This window comes from Candidozyma auris, chromosome 1 (assembly GCF_003013715.1).
Source record: "Candidozyma auris chromosome 1, complete sequence".
NCBI classification, from domain to species: domain Eukaryota; kingdom Fungi; phylum Ascomycota; class Pichiomycetes; order Serinales; family Metschnikowiaceae; genus Candidozyma; species Candidozyma auris.
In genome coordinates this window covers 2,858,328-2,878,858 of record NC_072812.1, presented here as the reverse complement: position 1 = coordinate 2,878,858, position 20,531 = coordinate 2,858,328, and the positions used below count along the sequence as shown (strand labels likewise).

General features: G+C 45.8%; 9 protein-coding genes and 1 pseudogene across 10 annotated transcripts; 6 read left to right on the top strand and 4 right to left on the bottom strand. All coding sequences in view use genetic code 12, as the record gives it.

The window, feature by feature from the left end:
* Positions 1-133: 133 nt before the first annotated feature.
* On the top strand, positions 134-964 carry CJI96_0001334 (uncharacterized protein; the record flags this gene model as incomplete). Its single annotated transcript, XM_029033342.2, has 1 exon — positions 134-964. One exon carries the CDS (start codon positions 134-136, stop codon positions 962-964), a length of 831 nt encoding a protein of 276 aa, XP_028891934.2.
* A 107-nt stretch (positions 965-1,071) lies between these two features.
* On the bottom strand, positions 1,072-2,445 carry CJI96_0001333 (uncharacterized protein; the record flags this gene model as incomplete). Its single annotated transcript, XM_029033341.2, has 1 exon — positions 1,072-2,445. The coding sequence occupies one exon, from the start codon at positions 2,443-2,445 to the stop codon at positions 1,072-1,074; it is 1,374 nt and encodes a 457-aa protein (XP_028891933.2).
* A 249-nt stretch (positions 2,446-2,694) lies between these two features.
* CJI96_0001332 lies at positions 2,695-2,789 on the bottom strand (annotated as a pseudogene). The gene has a single exon. The product of its transcript is annotated as a tRNA-OTHER (tRNA).
* Positions 2,790-3,602: 813 nt separating this feature from the next.
* On the top strand, positions 3,603-4,158 carry COF1 (cofilin; the record flags this gene model as incomplete). The annotated part of the gene is made up of 3 exons (XM_029033340.1): positions 3,603-3,605; positions 3,679-3,689; positions 3,741-4,158. The coding sequence occupies 3 exons, from the start codon at positions 3,603-3,605 to the stop codon at positions 4,156-4,158; spliced, it is 432 nt and encodes a 143-aa protein (XP_028891932.1).
* A 595-nt stretch (positions 4,159-4,753) lies between these two features.
* On the top strand, positions 4,754-6,139 carry CJI96_0001330 (uncharacterized protein; the record flags this gene model as incomplete). Its single annotated transcript, XM_029033339.1, has 1 exon — positions 4,754-6,139. One exon carries the CDS (start codon positions 4,754-4,756, stop codon positions 6,137-6,139), a length of 1,386 nt encoding a protein of 461 aa, XP_028891931.1.
* A 3,837-nt stretch (positions 6,140-9,976) lies between these two features.
* Positions 9,977-12,124, bottom strand: CJI96_0001329 (uncharacterized protein; the record flags this gene model as incomplete). The annotated part of the gene is made up of 1 exon (XM_029033337.2): positions 9,977-12,124. The coding sequence occupies one exon, from the start codon at positions 12,122-12,124 to the stop codon at positions 9,977-9,979; it is 2,148 nt and encodes a 715-aa protein (XP_028891929.2).
* Positions 12,125-14,123: 1,999 nt separating this feature from the next.
* On the top strand, positions 14,124-14,546 carry CJI96_0001328 (allantoicase; the record flags this gene model as incomplete). The annotated part of the gene is made up of 1 exon (XM_054702046.1): positions 14,124-14,546. One exon carries the CDS (start codon positions 14,124-14,126, stop codon positions 14,544-14,546), a length of 423 nt encoding a protein of 140 aa, XP_054558021.1.
* Positions 14,547-14,608: 62 nt separating this feature from the next.
* CJI96_0001327 (allantoicase) lies at positions 14,609-15,160 on the top strand (the record flags this gene model as incomplete). Its single annotated transcript, XM_029033336.2, has 1 exon — positions 14,609-15,160. One exon carries the CDS (start codon positions 14,609-14,611, stop codon positions 15,158-15,160), a length of 552 nt encoding a protein of 183 aa, XP_028891928.2.
* A 240-nt stretch (positions 15,161-15,400) lies between these two features.
* On the top strand, positions 15,401-16,657 carry CJI96_0001326 (protein-lysine N-methyltransferase; the record flags this gene model as incomplete). Its single annotated transcript, XM_029033335.2, has 1 exon — positions 15,401-16,657. The coding sequence occupies one exon, from the start codon at positions 15,401-15,403 to the stop codon at positions 16,655-16,657; it is 1,257 nt and encodes a 418-aa protein (XP_028891927.2).
* A 2,152-nt stretch (positions 16,658-18,809) lies between these two features.
* Positions 18,810-19,169, bottom strand: CJI96_0001325 (uncharacterized protein; the record flags this gene model as incomplete). The annotated part of the gene is made up of 1 exon (XM_029033334.1): positions 18,810-19,169. The coding sequence occupies one exon, from the start codon at positions 19,167-19,169 to the stop codon at positions 18,810-18,812; it is 360 nt and encodes a 119-aa protein (XP_028891926.1).
* Between the last annotated feature and the right edge of the window lie 1,362 nt (positions 19,170-20,531).

The following is a 20,531-nucleotide window of genomic DNA, read 5'->3' as shown; positions in this document are numbered from 1 at the left end:
CAAAAGGAGGGAATAAAATACTTTTACTTACTACTTTATCATCGGGACCTGCATACGTGCCACACCCTTCCCACTTTGAGTAAACACAAACATTGATCACAGAAGTCCAACTATACCCATACCTACAACTACAATGTCTTCAAACCATTTACGAATAAAGCATAGTGACCAGGAAAATGCTTTTAAACTGTACAGCAAGCAGGAGAACACCTTGTCTCTTCCAAGTAAAAGACCTGCTCTTCAACCAAAGCAAAACAAGAAACAAAGGGTACCTCTAGGAGGTAAGGATACGAATGGCTCTACTCCTTTCTTGCAACGATCTGCTACTACACTTCAACAGAAGTCCCTTCGGCCAAGTAGTGCACCTTTGCAGAAACAGCCTTCACTCATCAAATCGAACTCGTCTTTAGGCTTCTCGTACTCCAACAAGGACAACTTGGATCCCCCATCAAGAACCACTGGAATCAGTGGGCTCACGCCAGCTCAAGTGAAGAACGCCGACCCACTAAGAAATGACCTCTTCAGTGGTGCTAGTGCTCGTAGAGAGGCGGAGTTGGTTCCTCTTCTCGTTTCGGATTCTCCAAAAAAAACAGAAAGATCTACTATCCCTTCATTGGACAAGAAATTGCACGAAACATTTTCTCAAGAAACAGCGCAGTTGCATGCTAGTAGGATACCCTCCGGGAAAGCGAATGTTGATGTTGATCCTGTGAAGGGACTTAGGCTTGACAGTCAATTGCTCGAGCAATTGGCGGAAGATGATGAGAGTGTGGACACCGTGCCTCAGGTAATTCCACTCAAGGATGAGCCAGAAGATGCACTCACAGAGGAGGATTTGCATTTTATAAAGACGGGTTCACGGACCTCTATCACTGAAAACAAGAAACTACAGGCTGAACTAGAGCGTGAGCACGGACAGCTTGGGCTCAGCAAGGAAGACTTGGATGAGTTGCTCGACTTCTGAGTCGTCGCGTATTTATACCTTGGAAGTTCTGTTCTTCACCACATCGTTATTATCTATATACACGGACGGGATTCGTTTAAAACCATCTTATGATGCTATGCAATGTATTATTGTGTTGTACACTCGGCCTGAGGCTCGTCACGCCCCCCGAAGTCAAAACTCTCTCCGTAGTAGGTGGAACCAGTGAAGCTGTTTCCATGGCCATTCTGCTTTGGCTTTTCCTCGTAGGATGGAAGCGATTCCTTGGTGGCTAGTACAATCTTCTCCACGTACTCTATATTTGCTTCTGGCAACGACAGGGACGACACTTCTTGCTTCTTGATATCGTTCTTGTTCTGTAGTTCGTTGGGAAGAATATTTTTGAGCTTGGTCAAATCATTCTTTTCCAAGTACCAATTGTCTTGAGGAAACTCAATGTCAACTTCAATATACAAGTCACCACGCTTCGATCCCATGAACTTTGAGAGCATACCCTGGTTTGCACGAGGCATACCTTCACCGGGGACCTTAAGTAAATGTCCGGGTTTGATGACCTTTCCTTTGGGGGTGGTTATATGCATAGCCCTACCATCTAGATGCTGGCAAAGCACTTTGGAAAAGCCCGAGAGCGCATCCACCAAGGGTATTTTGTACTTTGTAAAAAGATCGTCGCCACGGCGAGTAAAGACATCGTGATCTTTGCATGTATACTGTAAGACGACGTCACCAGTCTCTTTACCAGGGTATTCATCAGACTCACCTTCTAGCACAATTGACCCCACATTTGGCGAGCCGGGAACGATCTCAAACTCTAAGATTTTAGTTTCATCAACCACCTTCTTACCTTGACATGCTTTGCATGCATTTTTCGCCGAAAACACTTTGCCTGTGGCGTCACATTTGCTACAAGGCTCCTTCAGTTGAAATGCAACACCAGGCCCCATCCTTTTAATTTTCTGAGTAAAACCTTCACCCTGACAGCTCAGGCACGTTCTCATTTTAGAATTCTTTCTGGCCCCCGAGCCTCCGCAGCTCTTACATATTATGTTTCTTGTGCTTGTTACCTTGACGACCTTACCCTTGAACAAGTCTTCTAGCGTGACCTCTATGTTTATATTGGCATCTTCAGTGCTACTCTTGTGCTTAGCAGCACCATTGCTGCTTTGACCGTTCATGTTCCTAAAGAACTCAAAGAAATCATCAGCATTATATTCTTGGTACTCTCCTCCTCCATACCCATTGCCAAATGGGTTACCATTAAAGCCGCCTCGGTCCATCGGATCCGTATCACCGTACAAGTCGTAGTCTGCTCTTTTCTTCTCATCACTAAGAACCTCGTAAGCGTGACATACTTCTTTGAATCTGACCTCGGCGCTCTCTCTTTCCTCCTCGCTAACTTTGTCTGGATGGTACTTGAGGGCTAATTTCCTATAAGCCTTCTTGATTTCTAGCTCTGATGCAGACAGATCGACCTCTAGCACTTGATAAAGGTCAACGGGCATCGTTGGGTTCTATAGGATAACTATGAGGATGTAACTTTGGACCTCGATGATGGCACCATACAATTGTTCTATGAGCGATGCTTGAGATTTTGTGGCTAAACACACTACCACCCACCAACACTAGAACCGACACTAAAGTGTGTGATGTCTCTTATTTTAAACGTATAAATTGTCACTTAAAGAGAGTAAGGGTCGTCTTCGATAAATTTAGTCAAAAAATAAGGTATTGAAAAAAATGGAAAAATATAACGACGTGGACAGGATTCGAACCTGCGAGAGCAGAGCTCATGAGGAGGTGCTGATTTAACCTGCACCTCACGCCTTAACCACTCGGCCACCACATCTGTTACAGTAATGCATGGTAATAAAGGCACTATAGTCGCATGCGCTAAATCTAAGTATTCCTGTTTCGTAACCCCCAACTAGCAATAATTCAACTCAAAACTCATAGTGAACGAACTATAAAGCTGAAAAACCTCAATACAGCGCTTAAATGTAAAAAAGCTGGGTTTTAGATTTGAAAAGGTTTTAAAGTTGCCATTGAGAGGGCATCGTTTGAATTAAAGTGCTCATAACATTGCCTATTCTTCATCTTTCAGTTAAAGTAGCTCTATACTATGAAGAATCAATAGAACAGGCCAATTGCCGCCTTATCCTTCAAACTAGGAGCCGATCTCACCTTCAAAACCTTCTTTCCTTGCTTTTCCCGCTGTCTGGCGATCAGCCTCGGACTACCCAAATAATACATCAATTGGTTAATAAGCGACTGATATAATCAGCCTTGAACAAATCTTTGACCTCACCCCAGTAACACTAACTCTTGGCTCACCCCATTTCAAAGTGAAGTATGGTCAGGATTTCGCAATCTACGCTGGTACTCCTGGGCGGGATTACCTGCAGGACGCAACAAATTGAAGATCATTCAAACAGGCTAAGTGACTTGAAAGCGGAAATATAAGGAAATATTTGGAGAATCCGAAACTAGGGCACAACGCAGAGTCTAACTAGAGTACATAACATCAACCTCCAATGTGAAATTTGTGGGGACCTCCTTCCATTACCTGCAGGAACGACCTCAGGTCTCGTGTTCATGGACGAAGCTAAAAAACACCTATCACTCACCTTCAAAAAAACTTCCTTATATCAACTAATACACAATGGTATGTGCCCAACGCAATTGCCACGCGACACCTCGACAAACATCCCTCCTCAACCTCATACTAACTTTGCCAGTCCAGATCCGGGTATGTTTCCTCTCAGAAACCCTATCCTCCTTGACCGCATACTAACTCCAGTGTTGCCGTTGCTGACGAATCCTTGCAGGCCTTCAACGACTTGAAGTTGGGCAAGAAGCACAAGTTCATTATCTACAAGATAAACGATGACAAGACTGAAATTGTTGTGGAGGAGACCTCCACCAATCAGGAGTACGATGCCTTTTTGGAGAAGTTGCCTGAAAACGAGTGCAAGTACGCCATCTACGACTTTGAGTACGAGATCGGTAATGGTGAGGGAAAGAGAAACAAGATTGTGTTCTTCACTTGGTCTCCAGACACCGCCCCAATCAGATCGAAGATGGTGTACGCTTCTTCTAAGGACGCTTTGAGAAGAGCCTTGAACGGTGTTTCTACTGATATCCAGGGTACCGACTTCTCTGAGGTGGCCTACGAGTCTGTGTTGGAGAAGGTCTCCAGAGCTGCTGGCTCGCACTAAGCGCTAAGTATCAATATACAATGACAATGAAACCTCCACTATTACTGGAATGCAGTGGATCAGATGCGTAGGCATAAGCATCGAAGTCGAATCATTGATGAGCAGGTGGGAGGGGGGCAATTGAGTTACAGCCTCCGAGAAACTTGAGTCTCTGCGATTGACTATACCAATACTGTTGTAATGGGCCATAAGTCTACAACAGTTATTGTAGGTTCGGGTAAAATTTTGTTGAAGGCGCCAATTGAGCTTTTGGAGTATTTCGGTTCGCTTCAGTGTCCTTGAAAATAAGATCTGGAGTCAGTAATACTGTCTTTTCTCTGTTGCGTTCCTTGATACCCCCTCAGCACCTGCTTCACCTCACCTCACCTCACATATAAATGAGTTTTGAAAGATATCCCACTAAAGCAACCAGAATCATTCTCAAATGAGCCAATTCAAATTAACTGAGCTAAGTTCTCGTCAATTTCAAAAATTTAAGTAGTCTAATCGCTCTATCTGGTCGTATCGTTCTACCTCTTCTCCCTGCACTCTAGTACAAGCACCTACAGCTACTACCAACACTGACAGATACCTACCCAAGGCTCGTCCATTCGTAATGAGTACCCGATCTAGACTCCCTCGAGCCACACTTGAGCAGAAAATTACAATACTAGACTACTTTCACGCCTCAGGCAGGCCCCAGCTGGATACTGTGGAAAAGTTCAAGGACATGGTAGCGATATCTACGCTGACGTTCAACGAGTGGGTGAAGCGGGAAAACGAATATAGAGAGAGGTACAGGCAGCTGGATAGCAAGTTTGAGAAAAGTTCAAGACGAAAATCGAGTTACAAGTACGAGAAAATTAATCGGGCCATGGACGCTATGGTGCAGCAGAAGTTGGGCATGAACGAGTCAGTGACTGAGCCCATGCTTCGAGAGTACTGGAAAATGTATGCTCATCAGTTTGGGGTGGAAAACCCTAAGCGGCTCGTATCGTTCAGTCACGGTTGGTTGAGCCAATTCAAGAAGAGACACGGGCTTCTACGAAAGAAAGGGCCGAAAAACGCAGACTTGACCAGAGTCACCAACGAAAGACTTCTAGCCGAGCCTCTGCAAAACATATCTGACGCCACTGACTATTCAGAGAACGAGCTGGACTCATCTCTGGCCAGTGAGGCTGTCGAACAGAGCAAAGAGAGTGGGAGACAGGGCCGAGAGAGCACAGAGCTGTCGTCTCAGTTCCGTCCTCAACATACGCTTAGCTTCCAATCACAGTATTCGTATTCTGGAAGAAATCTGCCTCAACGAAGAGAGACGGACAATCAAACTTCGATGGTTGTAAACATGGGGAACCCTCCAAACGGGCTACCCACTGCCACTTACATCGAGAAACTCTTGTTCAATGTCGCTGACCCTTTTTTCAACGAGCATCAGTACGATTATCCTCAGACGGTGAAGATGTATCAGGAGTTTAAATCGTCATTTCTTAGTGAAAGGCTCATTGACCTCCGCTCGACTAAGAAGCCGAAGACACTAGTAGCGCACAGTCGCTCCGATGGCTCTTCCCAGAATGAAAAGCTTCTACTGGACCACAAGCTTCTTCCAAGCTCTCGGCAATATGGTGTTGTGGAGCCTCCCGAGAAACGCAGGCGCCTTCCTCAACAGTTGCAACAAATACCCCAGCAGCTTTCACAGCAGCTTTCACAACAACTTCCCCTGCAGATCCCTCAGCAACTCCCTCAGCACCTTCCACAGCCTCCGATATTTGGCCAAACGAGCTCTAGCAGGCTGGGCAACAGTGAAATACTAGATAACATGTTTACCAGAAGACGGCCAAATGACGGGTTTGGGTATCCAAACCAAACACGCATTACTCAATTGAATGGGCAACAACAAGGAGAGCAAGAAAGTCAGGCTAACAGAAGCAGCCAACATGAAAGAGATCAAGAAGGTTGGAACAATCAGAGAAAGATGTGGGAGCAAAATAAGCTCTTGCTCTAGACTACGAAGATCAACTGAATTAATCTTGGGATAAAAACATCTCTTTAGTAGGTTTTGTCCCAAAACTACACAAGGTAAGCTATTCACCTCATTCCTGATTCAAAACATGGACGCCAGCGTCCATCGTCCCTATTAAAGGTACTCTGACACGATAATGTTTCAATACTTGAGAATTTGTTGCCATTGGTCAAAATCCAAATTGACGAAACAAGTTAACTCAGTGCTCGTCGTGTGAAACAAGATATCACCACTGCGATGTCTTTGAAGTGATTGCGTTTTATCGCTCACCTGTGCCACAAAGAATACATCTGTTTTCTCCATTCACGTTATGTGTCTAGGTGGCCACTCCTCGAGTTTCTGCCGGAGCTGGATGCCTGTCAAAATGCCCATCGTAATTAGTATAGTCGACTTCTAGGGCCATTGCACCTACTGCTTCCGGCAATTTGTCAACCTCGACCTTGATTTTCGGACTAACCTCGCTCTCGTGAGCTTTCCGTGGGCAGTCAGCGCAGTTTGCACATTTTCTCGAGCCATCCTCGAGCACAAGCTGCCGTTCAGGTGGACACAGTTCTTGCTTGTACACTTGTGGTGGGTTGGAAGAAGATCTTCTAGGAAATCTAGTCATTTGTGGTTGCAGCGAAGGAGACTTGTTGATCAAAGCAGACTGGGACGAGTCCGAGTGTTTCGCATAGAGGTAGTTTCTTAGAGCCATTTTTTTTTCGTTTGGATATGAGTGCTTGGGGCTTGACGTATGTTGGTGTTTTGCAGCCAATCGCAGCCAAAAAATTCACCCTGGTGTCCGAGAGTTGGCCTTATTATAGTGCGCAATTTGCGCCATGAGAGATTGTTGCCTGATTTCTGACACCGCCCAACGAGCAGGACTAGAGGCGTAGTGGGTTAAAAAAAAAAAAAAAAAAAGGAAAATAAAAAAGAAAAAAGAAAAAAAATGAAGAGAAAGCGTGAGGACATCACCCTACCACGCCTTCGCTTAATTGTGACAGGCACACAGAATTTACATACATGCGGTTGCAAGAGACCAATTGCCTATGGTGGACAAATGTCGATGAGTCCAATTGAGTAATTGGTCCCATACTTTTACTGCTTACCCTCAAAAGATTATGCTCTGGAGTCAAAGTTTGACGTCACGACTCTACTTTTTGCCTTTGGTAGTGGTCATTGCTGTTGCAACCACCTGAGGCACTACGACAATGTCGCGGCAGCCTCTGCATCCATTTGGGCTCTGAGGTGCTCAAGGCGGCACAAAAAGATCGTTGATTTTGAGATCTTGGTACATTTACAGTATTCTCACGTTCCTTCGTGTGGTCGTTTGTCTGGTGACGGTGATGCCCGTATAGGTAGTGGTGCCTATTCTGTCGCGACATATTTTGCAGCCACATGGGCGGGAACTCAAAAGTCTATCAGGCAAGTCCGCTGCCGTAAACGCTTACAAATCACAAATAATGTCAGAAAAAGTGCGAGGGCTTTTAAACGACTTGCATAAGCTGATACGTCGTTTGACGATTGACGGTGATATTGGCAATTGCTCGTGGGAAGTTGAGGATGGTCGTTTAGGAACTGAGCGTATCAGATGCTCGGTTAACATGATGCAAGGGATAGGGCCCCAACACGATACGATCATCAGCTTAAAACTTTCTAGCAAATCAACATGCAACTATCAAAGTTTTCCTTGGAGCGTAGCGACACTCGTTTAGGAAGCTCACATCTTCATTTTGTCCCAGCGTCTGAGCCTCTGTTCCGCCTCTGTTTTACCAAATACAAGAATTTGGAGGGACTGACGTACGGTAGCAGGACTACTTGCTAGCTCTTCTTCGAGATTCTCATCTGCAAAGAATTGGAGGGCCAAATTTTCACCGAGAAGTATATGGGGAAGGCATGACATCCCGTATATCTCGATTGGACTTCGAAACTTCGACTGGAGCGCATGCTTCCACGTAGACAAATCTGCCGCCACTTAGCTCTAGTTTCACGATTGCCGTTATCATGAATTCCCGGGTGAGCTTATTCAAAAAAAGCTTGGGTCTCAACAGGAATCGTGCAACTATATACGGCACGAAGAAATGTCAAAGTGTCAGTGTCATTAGGACTTGGTGGTTTACTGATATGAAGCCCTCTCACGACTCTGTCCGAGTGCTTTTCCACGAAACACCTGTTTTGAGAATTCCACGGGAGGTTTTCTGACTCAATCTGTTCTATCAAGATCGTGACATGCGCTAAAAAAAGCTGCTTTCCATCAGAACACCGATCTACTTCACCTCCAGTAGGGGCGAAATGCAAGTAGAAGAAATCTATCAAGTCATTGTGGGGGATAATGACATCACGTTAGCTTATAAACGAGTGATGCTTTTCTTCTTTATATGAGAAGAAGAAAACTTTAAACTCTGAAATTATCTTGGGAGTAAAACGCGGACTCCTCCAGTGGTATTTCATGAAGTTTGCATCGTCCTAAGTTGCATAAGACGAAAATGTCAAAGGGATAGAATGATACCCTTGTTCAGGACTAGGGTTGCCAATGAATCGCTTGAATATAACACTTGCTTGCTTTCGGAGGCAATTCCATCCTTGTTCACACTTATAATATAGCTATCGCTCATATGCAACAGTATAGACTCATGAGAAGCATCGCCTTCTCCTTTCCAGCGAAGATTAATGTCTTTTGCGAGATGGCAAAACTTTAATTTAGTTACTGTGAATATCAGGTTTTTTACAGGATAAGTCTTTGTTCCATGGCTAACGAAGTCAACTTCCCGCAAAGCAATTTTTGGATACAGACTCTTCTCTTCCTCTTAGCATCGATACTCGTCACATTTGAATACTTGAATGCACACATTGTGTCGGTGAAGCCATTGCGGTTCGAATGAGTGGTCAAGTATTTTAAGATTGTAATAAAGACTGGAAACTGCGATATTCATGTGCTTAGGTCGAATGTAACGTCTCCCAAAGCAAGTGTGATATGAATCTTCACTCTTTATGTTCTTTTCAAATCATTTGTGAAGAAAGCAGGCCCCAAATCAGGAAGCTCGCAATCATAAAGGCTACTTTCTAGAAGAGCACTCCCAGGGTTATTTGCGTAGTACTCAAGAAACGTTATACACTTCTTATCAAGTAGTTTTGATTGAAGAAACTCAGACGGTTTTGGTACGAACATTTCCAGGAATGGAGGATACACTTTGCATTCTTCAAGAATCACAGTGACTTGCCCCACAGAAAACTTTGTATGTGTTGATCCTGAGTCTTACTCTGAATTCACTCTCAAGTCTATAAAATCGGCGATTCATGTTTTTGTAGCCACAAGTGAGATCTTGCGTAAACCATATTGATTTTTTAAAAGAGACTCGAAGCTGATGGAAAGCGAACTTTCGTCTATCCTTAGACGATACTAATTTGTGTCCAGCAGTACGTTTGCATTATACAATGAGTCAGCAGTGGGTTGATAAATCAGATGAAATCAGAATCTTTACGGCTCATAATGGCAGCATCTGATGGGCTTGCAGACTCAAAATGCCGTATTGGGCTTGCAGACTCAAAATGCCGTATTGGAAGCTCTCGACTTCATTCATCAATACGGCTATGGAGCATTTGCTCTCATGCGATATACGGATTATATGAACATATCAACTCTTTTGCTACGTTCTACAAGACCGTCACTATGGTCACAGTCACAGAAGTATTACGAGGCAGCTTGATGTAAGCAAAAGTTCATCTATAGCATTCACCAACGAAGGTGGAATGATTTGTTTCTTTTTTTGCATTGTTCATTATTATACAACCTGGATGGCTTGCAACACCCATTTGATGGACGTTCAATATTCGTAATCATTAATTATGCTGCTGCGGATGCGCTGTGAATCGTAGTCCCAACACCGTTATGCCAATCACAACAGTGAGAAATTTATATTTCAACGTTTCATCAACCAATGGCTCTTCCTCGCTCCGGCGTTTCCTACGGAAGTGCTCCTTGCCCATGATAAGATACCGGAGTTGGTTGAGGGTGTTGAGCTTGGCGTAGTCAATTTCGCTTCCACTCGACCTTTCACTGGCTGTACTCTCCCACTCCTCTCCATCCTCTTGCTCATCATCGCCATCTATACTCTGCTCCCAATCTGTTTCGAATTGAGAGAAGAGATCTTCTTGTGACTCCAGTGGTGGCGCAAACGTTTGCGACTTGAACTTCTTCGGCTGCTTTGCATCCGCTTCATTGAGGTACTGCTGCGTGTTATTCGAAAAAAGTCTCAGACTATGCTTGCGATGGTGTGATAAAAAGCCGTAATCGTCACAATCTGCGTTAGTGAGCGAGTTTATAAAATGACTCTTGAACACAAAATCATCATCGTCCTCATCCTCTTGGCTCGGAGAATTTATGAGGCCTAATCCAACCGTCGGTTCAAACAAATTGAGCGGCTTGGATAGTTTTGTTGATAGAATAGGGTTGACAGATACAGAGCGGAGCACTCTTTTCTTCTGAATTAACATGTCCCGCAGCTTCTCGATCAACTTGGCGTCAGAATACTCCATGTTGCCACGTAAGTTACTTCGGCTCGATAGTTTCTTGATGTTTTTCTTCTGCTTCTGAAGTTCAAATCCAATATAAGACAATAGCTTTTCGTTGTGCAATTTGAGCGACTGCAATTCGAACTTGAGCTTCATGATCTCTTGCTTAGTGATGTCGCCACTCAGAATATTGAGATCTGTGTACATACTAGAACGCTTGGACGAACTCGAGAGCATAGAGTCGCGTTTCGAAGGTTCAAACCCCTGTAGTTTTCTCAAGGCTTCGTTGCGATCCGCCTCTTGTGTATCTTCGTCTGCTTCATCAAGATTGTTCAAGTGTCCTCTCACGGGGGCGGAAGCACTTCTGTACAGATCATTTTGCTGCTCAAACTCAACCTTGATAGGTACGAAATCATGTGAGTTGTACCTGGAATGGTTTGGTTTCAACATGGAATGTCTCTTGCTGGATCGCTTGGAGGATGGAACAGAACCCTCGGTCTCGAAGTAGGAACCGTTCGCGTTACTCGTCAATTTTAAAGGAGAGAGCACGAAATCATCATGCTGCTTAAGCTGCGTTGGAAGTGAGATTCTCTTTCTGTATTTTGCATCTGAGTCTGGAGATGGGGGAAGTCTAGATTCTGGAGCTGGCATTTTCTCCGGAGAAGGAGGAAACTGGAAGTTTTGTGCCACGTTCATGAAGCTGTCTTCCTTGTAAGAGTGGTCCTTGATTGGTGAAGATGTGTCCACTGCATCGCAGCCAGTTCCAGTAGCCAAATCTTCCGCCAAACTGCTCAACATATGGTTTTCATGAACGCTGTTGTCAGAATTCGAATCATCGTCAAAAGTAGCGTTGTTTGGCGCTGAAGGGGTAATATCGTGGCGCAAGACTGAATTGCCAGAAGCTATTCTCGACGTAGCATTGCTTAGAGCAGCTTTTTCTTCGGAGGAGGAGGCGTTGTGATGATCGATCAAGAAATCACGCTCTTTGGTCAAATACTCGATCTGGTCAATGAGCAACGCTTTCAGGTTGCGTTCCAACTCGAGATCCAGCTGCAACACCTTCACCGATTTGAGTAATTTAGCGTACTTCTCATCGAGCTCCTGCGACACCTGATGCGAGTGGGACCGGCCGTGCTCAAGCTGTTGTAGGTATTTCAGCGACTTCCTCTGTAAATCAGCAATTGTGTCCTTGTAGAACGCGATCTCTTTTTCGTAGAGAGCCAGCTCGTTGCGACGTTCCTCCTGAAGCGCTTTCAACATGCGCTCTGTGTTTGCCACCTTCGTAGAGAGTTCTTCCACCAAGGCGTTCTTGTTGTTGAGCTCCTGCTCAAGCTGAGCGTATTCCCTCGCAAGACTATTGGACCTGGCCATGAGCTCAGAGTGTTGCTTTTGAAGTGGCACAGGACTTCCTTTTGTAGGAGTGGCCCTGGGAGACCCCTTCGACAGAGATTTGGGAGGCTTCAGCGGGGTGTTCATGTTTCTAAGTGGAGACCTCGATTTCCTCGGCAGAAGATGGCGATGTTCGGTTCGTGACGGCGACACTATTGAGTCATTGTCCATGGCAGACGAACTGGTTTGGATCTTTGGGTTGTAAATGATAAAAGGATTGTTGTCACCAAGAGGAGGGGTGGATATATGTTATTGGTTGACTTGACTAATGAATGGAAGGGAGTTGGACTGGAATTGATCAGAACGCCTATTGAACCGAAAAGTGCCGAAGAACCTAAAGTGCTGACTGTATGAATAATCGAGTTCAGGCCGTCAAAGGTTGATTGGGAAAAATTATGTCACTGTGTCTTGGGTACTCGTTTCGCTTGTTTGGATGTTATTGTTTTTATCCAAACGGGAAAGCTCACTGCGCAGGCTCAGATGAGGAAAGTAACGAGATTTGGCAACGGCAGAGATCTGAGATAAGATGAGCGAAATTGAGGAAAATGGAGAATGCTGGGGAATGAAAAGTGGGCAAAATAATACAGGGAAATCTGGTTTCAGGCTCCGTGCACCCGGATATTTGTAGATGTATCAAGATGCGATGATTAGAGCGATTAGCCGGCACAGCCGAGGAACTATAATATGGATTGGGATTGGGCAAAAGAGACACAAGAGACGAAAAGGTTTATTCAGACTTCCTTTGAGTTTAGAATTGTTTACTTTTTTTTAGTGGAATGCCCCGTAGGCCACCTCGAGGGAGGCCAGTTGACGAAATTGAGTTTTCGCAGCCATTTAAACTTTGGCACACCAGAGCGTGAAAACTCGCTTAGCAGGCCTTGATGATCTGAAACTTATCTTGATAAGCCTTAGTGAGTTCTTTCTAGGATCTGGGATGACGAGGCCATTGGGATAGTCTTAAAATTTTGATAGATTTATCTGGAAAGTTAGATACCTCAGAGCAGTATGTGAGAGCAGCGTTTAGTACAATATTTGCTGACTGCTGAAATGCGAGGGAACCATTCGACTTTGGTTATTTTTGAGCCAAAGCAAATGCAAACGCTTTTCATAATTGACACAGTAGCACATTGGCGAAGAGAGTTCGATCTCTAAAGTCCTTATAAAAAGATCCCCCTTGTACTACTCCGTCTGGTGTATTCCAATTAATAAGTGCTATTTCACCTCTCTTTTGCAATGCTTCCATCAAGAAATCCCACTTATAAAGTCTCTCCAGCTTTCTCTCAACACCTTCAATATTTAACAGGCACTCGTTCAGGATAACTAACTCCCTATGTTGCAATCTTGAGGCTACGAAGAAAGTGAAGCGCACTATCTGAGGCAGCCCACCTTTCTCCAAATAATGCCAGACATTTCAGGCCTTCTACTTGCGGTCGATTAATCTCAACCAAAAATAAAAGTTTCATAATTATCGACCCAGTTTCAGTCAATTTTAGAAAATTTCCGTCCCTACCAATCATTCACTGAATCATTTCTCACGAACTCTCTTCGTTGGCTTCTCTTGCCCTTGGTCGCACACTTTTTCGCAGCCAAAAGTGTCCAATTTCTTCCACACCTTTTTTTTTCCCCCAGAGGGCCCAATCACAAGAAATCGCCTATAAAGATGCTTCAAGAGACTGAATTACCAATGTGAAACTCAACCAGTGGCCAAGAGACCACCACGGAACTCACTAAGCACAAACCCCCAATGCGGTAGGCAGCGCGGAATAGCCACTAAATGTCAATGGCACTACTGGAGACAAGAGTCAAAAAAAAACAACTGAAACCACCGTTGTAAGAGCCACAAGGTGGTGAAGTCAGAGAGGACCTTGGACAGAGTCAGAAAATCGAAGTCAAAAGACCAACTCAAATTTCAAAATCTTCCCACCTTTGTTCCAGTCGACCTATTCGACGTTGTTTCCGCCATATCGCACAATTTGCCTATCGGGACATGCCGCTCCTCCACGGAATTTGCACCCAAGCATAAAAGGCGTCAACATCCACACTAGTTTTGACAAAACCAACTACCATTCTACAATAATAAGCTAAGATGCCCGAGATTTACACCGAGGAGAAATTCAACAAGGAGATCGTGACCAACTACGTCGACGTGATTGGCCAGAAATTGGGGGGCCAGGTGTTGAGCTTCCTGGACGAGTTTTTCGCTCCAGCAGCCAACTTGATCAAGTCCACTCCAGTGGTGTTTGACCCAACCAAGTTTGTCCACTCTGGAAAGTGGTTTGACGGCTGGGAAACCAGAAGACACAACACCGAGGAAGCTGATTGGGTGATCTTCAAAGCTGGCGTGAGCTCGGCAAGAATCATTGGCTGTGAGGTCGACACCGCTCATTTCACCGGTAACGCTGCTCCTTTCATCTCGGTGGAAGGTGTTCGTGCCGACGACGACTCAAAGTCGGCCCCGACTCGAAGTGGGAGGACATCATCTCCAAGGTCGAGTGCCACCCATGCCTGAAACACTACTTTGTGCGTCCCTGTGGTCTCACCAAGGAGAACTACACACATTTCCGCTTGAGAATGTACCCTGACGGTGGAATTGCCCGGTTCAGAATCTACGGTAAGGTGGTGCCTATCTTGCCCAAGGACCCCAAGACGGTAATCGACCTGGCGCTGGTGAAAAACGGTGGTGTGGCCGTGAAAGTGTCTGACCAGTGCTTTTCCAGCGCAGACAACCTTCTTTTGCCTGGCCGTGGCGAGCACATGGGAGACGGCTGGGAAACGAAACGTTCGCGTGGCGCTGGCCATGTGGACTGGGCGATGATCAAGTTGGGCGCCGTGACCAAGGTCCAGGAGGTGCTTGTGGACACTGCTCATTTCAGAGGCAACTTCCCACAGAAGGTGAACGTGAAGGGGTACAAGGCACCAGAGGGCATCGAGGCGTCGCCAGACAGCTTGCCGCCATTTGACAGTGACAAGTGGGAGGTGATTGTCAAGGACAGTAAGACTGGCCCTCACGAGGAGTTCAAGTTCAAGGCAGAGAAGGAGGGCCCATACTCGCATGTCATGTTGACCATGATTCCAGACGGCGGTGTCAAGAGATTGAGAGTGTTTGGCACTGTTGCCAACTGAGCAACCGTCATTTGTGAAGAGTGAACGAAGGAGAACCTGGGGTCGGCGAGCCGGCCGTTTGCATAGTCATCCATAGCATAAAAGAATAGCTTTCACGAATAATGTAGAGATTGGAATCGAATTGTTCTAATAGGGCCTCAATTCCTTGTAATCTGTATTCTATGCACCATAGTTTGTGTGGAGTTCACTTCTTCTGTACCTACATTTTTCACTTCTCACTATCACCATACTACAACTTCCATGCCTTCTATCATTGCAGCGCTACGGCTGCGAGCGCTCATAAAGGAGATCTTTGGCAGTCCAGAATTGCTCCAGACAGCTTCAAGAAGAGACATCTTGGCTGCCGTGGAAGATGTAGTCCAGACAAACCCATATTATGCGAGGATGTTCATGAGTGAATACATCAAGAGGATCGAGGAGGAGGATGCCGAGGCAGAAGAGGCAACAGAGGAGAAACCTGGGGAATTTAGAGAAACTAGAGACGAAAGAGACCCTGAAAGTATCGAATACCCCACAGATGACCCAGTTCAGGGAAGCAAACTGGAGATTTGTGGAATCCATGAGCACAAAGTAGGTGATGAGCACGACGAGCATGACAAACTGGAGGCTGATCCACACATACAACCACTAAAGGAGCTACTGGATTCGCCATCAAGACTGGTGCTGCCATCAAGACTGTCGCTGCTTGTGCTGCTATCGAGCCCGGTCTGCTACCTTTCCATGGCTGCAAACACTCCCTCGGTGGAGCCCCAATCCTCTGAAAACGACAATGGTCCTTTTGTTGATCCTTATGAGCTCCTTTGCTCAACTCTTTCGGCCAAGCCCTTGGCTCCGTCAGACCCAGACCGCCTTCAATTTCTTGTTGACTCGTCTACATGGGTCACTATTCATGAGACGCCTCGGGTCATTTCTGGCCAGGGAACAACTGGGGCCAGGACATGGAATGCTGCTCTTCTTCTCGCTTTGGCTGTCAACACGAACCCCAGGTTCCAAAATATGTTTCGAGATTGCACTGTTCTCGAACTTGGAGCAGGCACAGGGCTTGTCCTGCTAGCACTTGCAAAGAAGAAGAATATACATGGATTCAAGAAGCTCCTAGTCACAGATGGTGCTGCAGAGGTTGTGCAGAAGCTACCATCGACGTTTGCAAACAACTCTGCTGATGACGATGTTGAGTTTGTCCAGTTTATATGGGGAGAGGAGGCTCCCAGGGCTGATATAGTGATGGGCGCCGACATTGTGTATGACCCTAGTGTTTTGGAAATCCTAGCCAACTGCTTAAATACCTTCTTCGCCAATGGCACAAAATTGGCTGTCATTGCAAGAAGCGAGAGAAACCCAGAGACTACTAAGATGTGGGAGGCTATATGCCAACAGCAGTTTGAGCGAGAAGTGGTGATGGTCGAAGATCCCGAGAAGCTGGAGTTGCCCTGCTGGTTCGACAAAGGAAAACAAATTGTGGTGGAGATTCTTCGAAGAAAGGCTCTGCTGAAGTAAAGGCCAACAAAGTCGAGGTTTTGCTCCCAATGGTGACTTCATCTACTTGACCTCTAATATGGCTGCAAAACGAGTGCGGTGAGAAGCTTCTCACACACCAGCCAAATCATCCCGGGAAATACAGTCTCATATAATGATGTGGTTGGCGAGATACTGAGTTTTCTTTTCTTTGATCAAAAAATAAAAGTTCAAGCCGAATCCCGTGCTTTTTTTGGTCCATCCGCCTTCCGCTATACTCAGGGTACCAGGTCGGTGAGCCTTTTCTGCAGACACACGGTTTCATTGGCCAGAGGGAGGTGCGCACTGAGAAGTGGGTTTTTTGAAAACCAACTTCCAGCTTCACCTTTTCTATATCCAACAGATTAACATGCTCCCAAGATTTAACACTCCTGTTTTGAAACACTACTGGCCCTTTGCCACTGGAGGTATGTGATACTTTGAGAAGATTAGAGGGAAATGGTGCACAATTGAGTGAGAAGTGCATGGCGAGGAATCAATGTTAGTCACTGGGCTACGAATAGAATGTGCCATGAATGTGGCCTTTTGAAGAAAAACTTGGAAAGAGCCGGTTGTTGCTTAAAAGATTCGTACTTTAATCTTGAAACTGAAACTATGATTAGAGACGCTCCTCAACGGCCCTTCACGCAATCCGATTCCAGTATCGAGAATTCACAGAGAACATGTCAAAAGAACTCCTTTCAAATTCAAATAGCCATTGTTCAAGCTGATGCTTATCCAACTGATATCACACAAGCCCTCGATTTCTTTAAAACCTTGCTCCAATTCAAACATTATACTAACAATTAGCTGCCATCACATACGCGTTGATCTGGAAGGCTGCTGGCGCCATGCAAGACACTGACGAGTTCATCAACGACCCTCGTCACCCAAGATTCGCCAACGGTGGCAAGTTTATCGACTTGGAGAAGAAGGATTAGATACGTGCACCCGGCCATTAGCCGCAAAAACGAATACATGTCAAATCAAGATAATTAGGCAATAAAGGAGATGTAGAAAAGGGCAGATTCAGTAGAGCGAATGAGAAGACGAAATGGAAGAGTAAAAGGGAGCCGACAAGATAAATCACGCTTCTCTTCGGTTTGAAGCAGAGTCTAGCTATACTTTCTGTGGAGGAGCTTTTAATAGGACATAACTATTGGTAAGTCAATAATGGCAATTTTATTCAAACAAAAAGGCTACAGCTTGATTACCATAGTGATGTCTCTTTCATTCTTTGTAGAAAAGTTCATTTTGCTGAGCTTATCTATATCATCAGTAACAACCCTGCAACACAATCCCCCAGGGAAATCAACGTATGTCGGACAATAAGCTGATTAAAACCTCCCTTGTATAATTTTTACTTGCTATCGAATCCCCACCCACAATCATTCCACTCATAAAGCACCACAAAAATGATCTTTTCATGATTACCTTGACATCATCCAGCAACTGCTAAAGGAGTATACAAACCAACGGACCAGTGGCCGTGTCGGTTGCTTCAGCAACATCAACGTTCCCTTCATCTTTTGTAAGCCTCTGTAAACACTTTTGTCAATCTTACAAGGACGGGGGCCAGATAGTCTCCAGTACATGAGCCCGAGCAGTCATCTATGTCCGAAAACGGCCATTGTTTTAAACCAACCAGTCTCCGATCAGAAGCGCTGAGCAAAACAATCATGAAAACAATGAAAAGAAGGAGACTTTGTTATTTAGCCCGATTTTGACACTTCCACTTGAAAGAAGTTTTGCGTCAGATTTGCTGGACCCCTACAAATCCTCAACCCATGCTAAATTCATCACACCTAACTAAGGCATGTACAAATAATCCTGATTCACCCTTCTCTTCAAATAAAATACTTTGTTTCACCTTTCTTCGGATGTATAAATCTAATCTCTCATTTTCTTGTAATCTGTAACATGTGTGGAACATTTCTGTTTTCAGAACTCCACACTTCGGCTTTCGCAGCCACACATCGCCGGTCCCTCTCCATCTACACCACCTACGCCATCTACAACTCTCTCTATCGTATCGTCCTATATTAAACCCAATCCTAACCAAAAAAAAAACCTCCTATGTCAAAAATTAAAGCCCTAGTGCAATCGTCCTTCGTTGCACATTCTATAAAATGCCCTATGCTGACCCCCACCGGCCTTAGCGTGGCGTCACAGACACCAACCACTTTCTGTAGTTCAGCTCAATGATGCCGTTGCTGTCACCACTCTCCTCGTGGTGATACACGGGCGCCTCGTACGAATAGCGGTGCAGCGCCAGCAGGGGGAGCTGGAACGTGTAGTTGGCTCCGTTGCATGGCAGCGAGGGCGAGTGGGCATGGAGGCAGAAGGCACACTCGTAGAGGAAGCCGTCGGCAGGCGAATTGGGCGACTCCTCGTCGATCCAGTCGGGCTCGTTGGCCAGAAGCACGGGGGAGTCCTGGTACTGGGGGTTCCACTCCAGCTCGATGTCGAGGTCGGTGTAGTCGACAAAGTCTCTTGGTTCAGCCACCGAATACATGGGGGATGGAATGTCGAGGAAGAAAATAGGTAAACCTGGTAAGCTGACTGAAGGCTTGAGAATTTGCAATTAGCTGTATGTGTAACTAGCTTGTGCGTAACTAGCGAGGTTGCAACTGCTCAAATGAACACGGGAAAGTATGAACCAAAGGGACAATTAGCGTCAAGTATGCAAAGTGGTCAACGAGAGATGTTCAAAACTAACGGTAAAATCCGTGGAATCTCCAGCTCGGGTTGTTGGGGTCGTTGATGCCTATAGATGGAAAGTGAAAAACCTCTGATCCGGGGTCGGCTCGCCTTTATATAGGGAGGAAGGTGGGCAGGCAGGCGCCTCGAGGGCTACGCAGCGTTAGTCACCACGGTTGCCTGCGAACAATAGTGCACGCAAGAATGAGCAAGCCCAAGCAACCACACCCAGTGCTGAACCCTGCGCTGCGCGCAGCCCAAGCCCAAGCTTCCCACCACCACACCCACAGCCAGGTCCACAGTTTAGCCACACCGAGATCCACAAAGGAAAGGGGGGGATTGAGGCGAAAAAAAGGAGAGCTCGAATTGGAGAGTCTGGAAGTGGCCAACCTAGTGGACTCTGATTCATTTGCCCAAAAAAGGCTGTTCTCTTTTATTTTTTTGGCCCATGCCAATGGTGCCAAAGCACGTGCTGGGCACCGTGGTCGGAGAGGGACCCCAGTGGCAGAAAGTGGCAGAATGGGTGCGAAAAATGCGCACCGGGGCCCCAGCGCCAGGGCCAGGATAACCACAATAGGCTGGGGCAGAAGAGAGCGAGGAGAGCGAGGAGGGGAGACTCGGGGTCAAACGGTAAAAATTGATCAACAGCGTAAGTGGGTGAATGTGATGGGTTGATTTTTTTACTACCTCGTTCTTTATTCTTGTCGGTTTTTTGCCCATATGTTGTGGTCACTGTGGGTTTGCGTTTTTTCTTCCGATTGGGGCTGCCGCCAGTGACTCACGGTGCTCTGCGCTGCAACTCAGTCACAGCCTGAGGGCTGCTGGAACTAGACCTCCGACTCACAGGAACACCAACAAACAGGTGCCCAAAAACGGGCTCCGGGTCCAGGAAGGTTTGTTTTGTGGTTTAATGTTTGTTTCGTCTACGTGGTGGTGTTGACGATGGTGCCCACAAAAATGATACCTACCGATGATGCCTACAGAAATGATGCCTACAGAAATGGCTGCGAAATTCTCCTGGGCGATCTACACCATGGAAAGTATCAGCCCTGGATCTCAATAAAGAGAAAAGAAAAAAAAGAATTCAGCCAAAGTCAACAAGGTTGAACATCCTCCAAGTCAACAAGGTTGAACAGTCTTCTTGTTGGGTCCCCTGTTGAACTTTCACCCGGTTTGG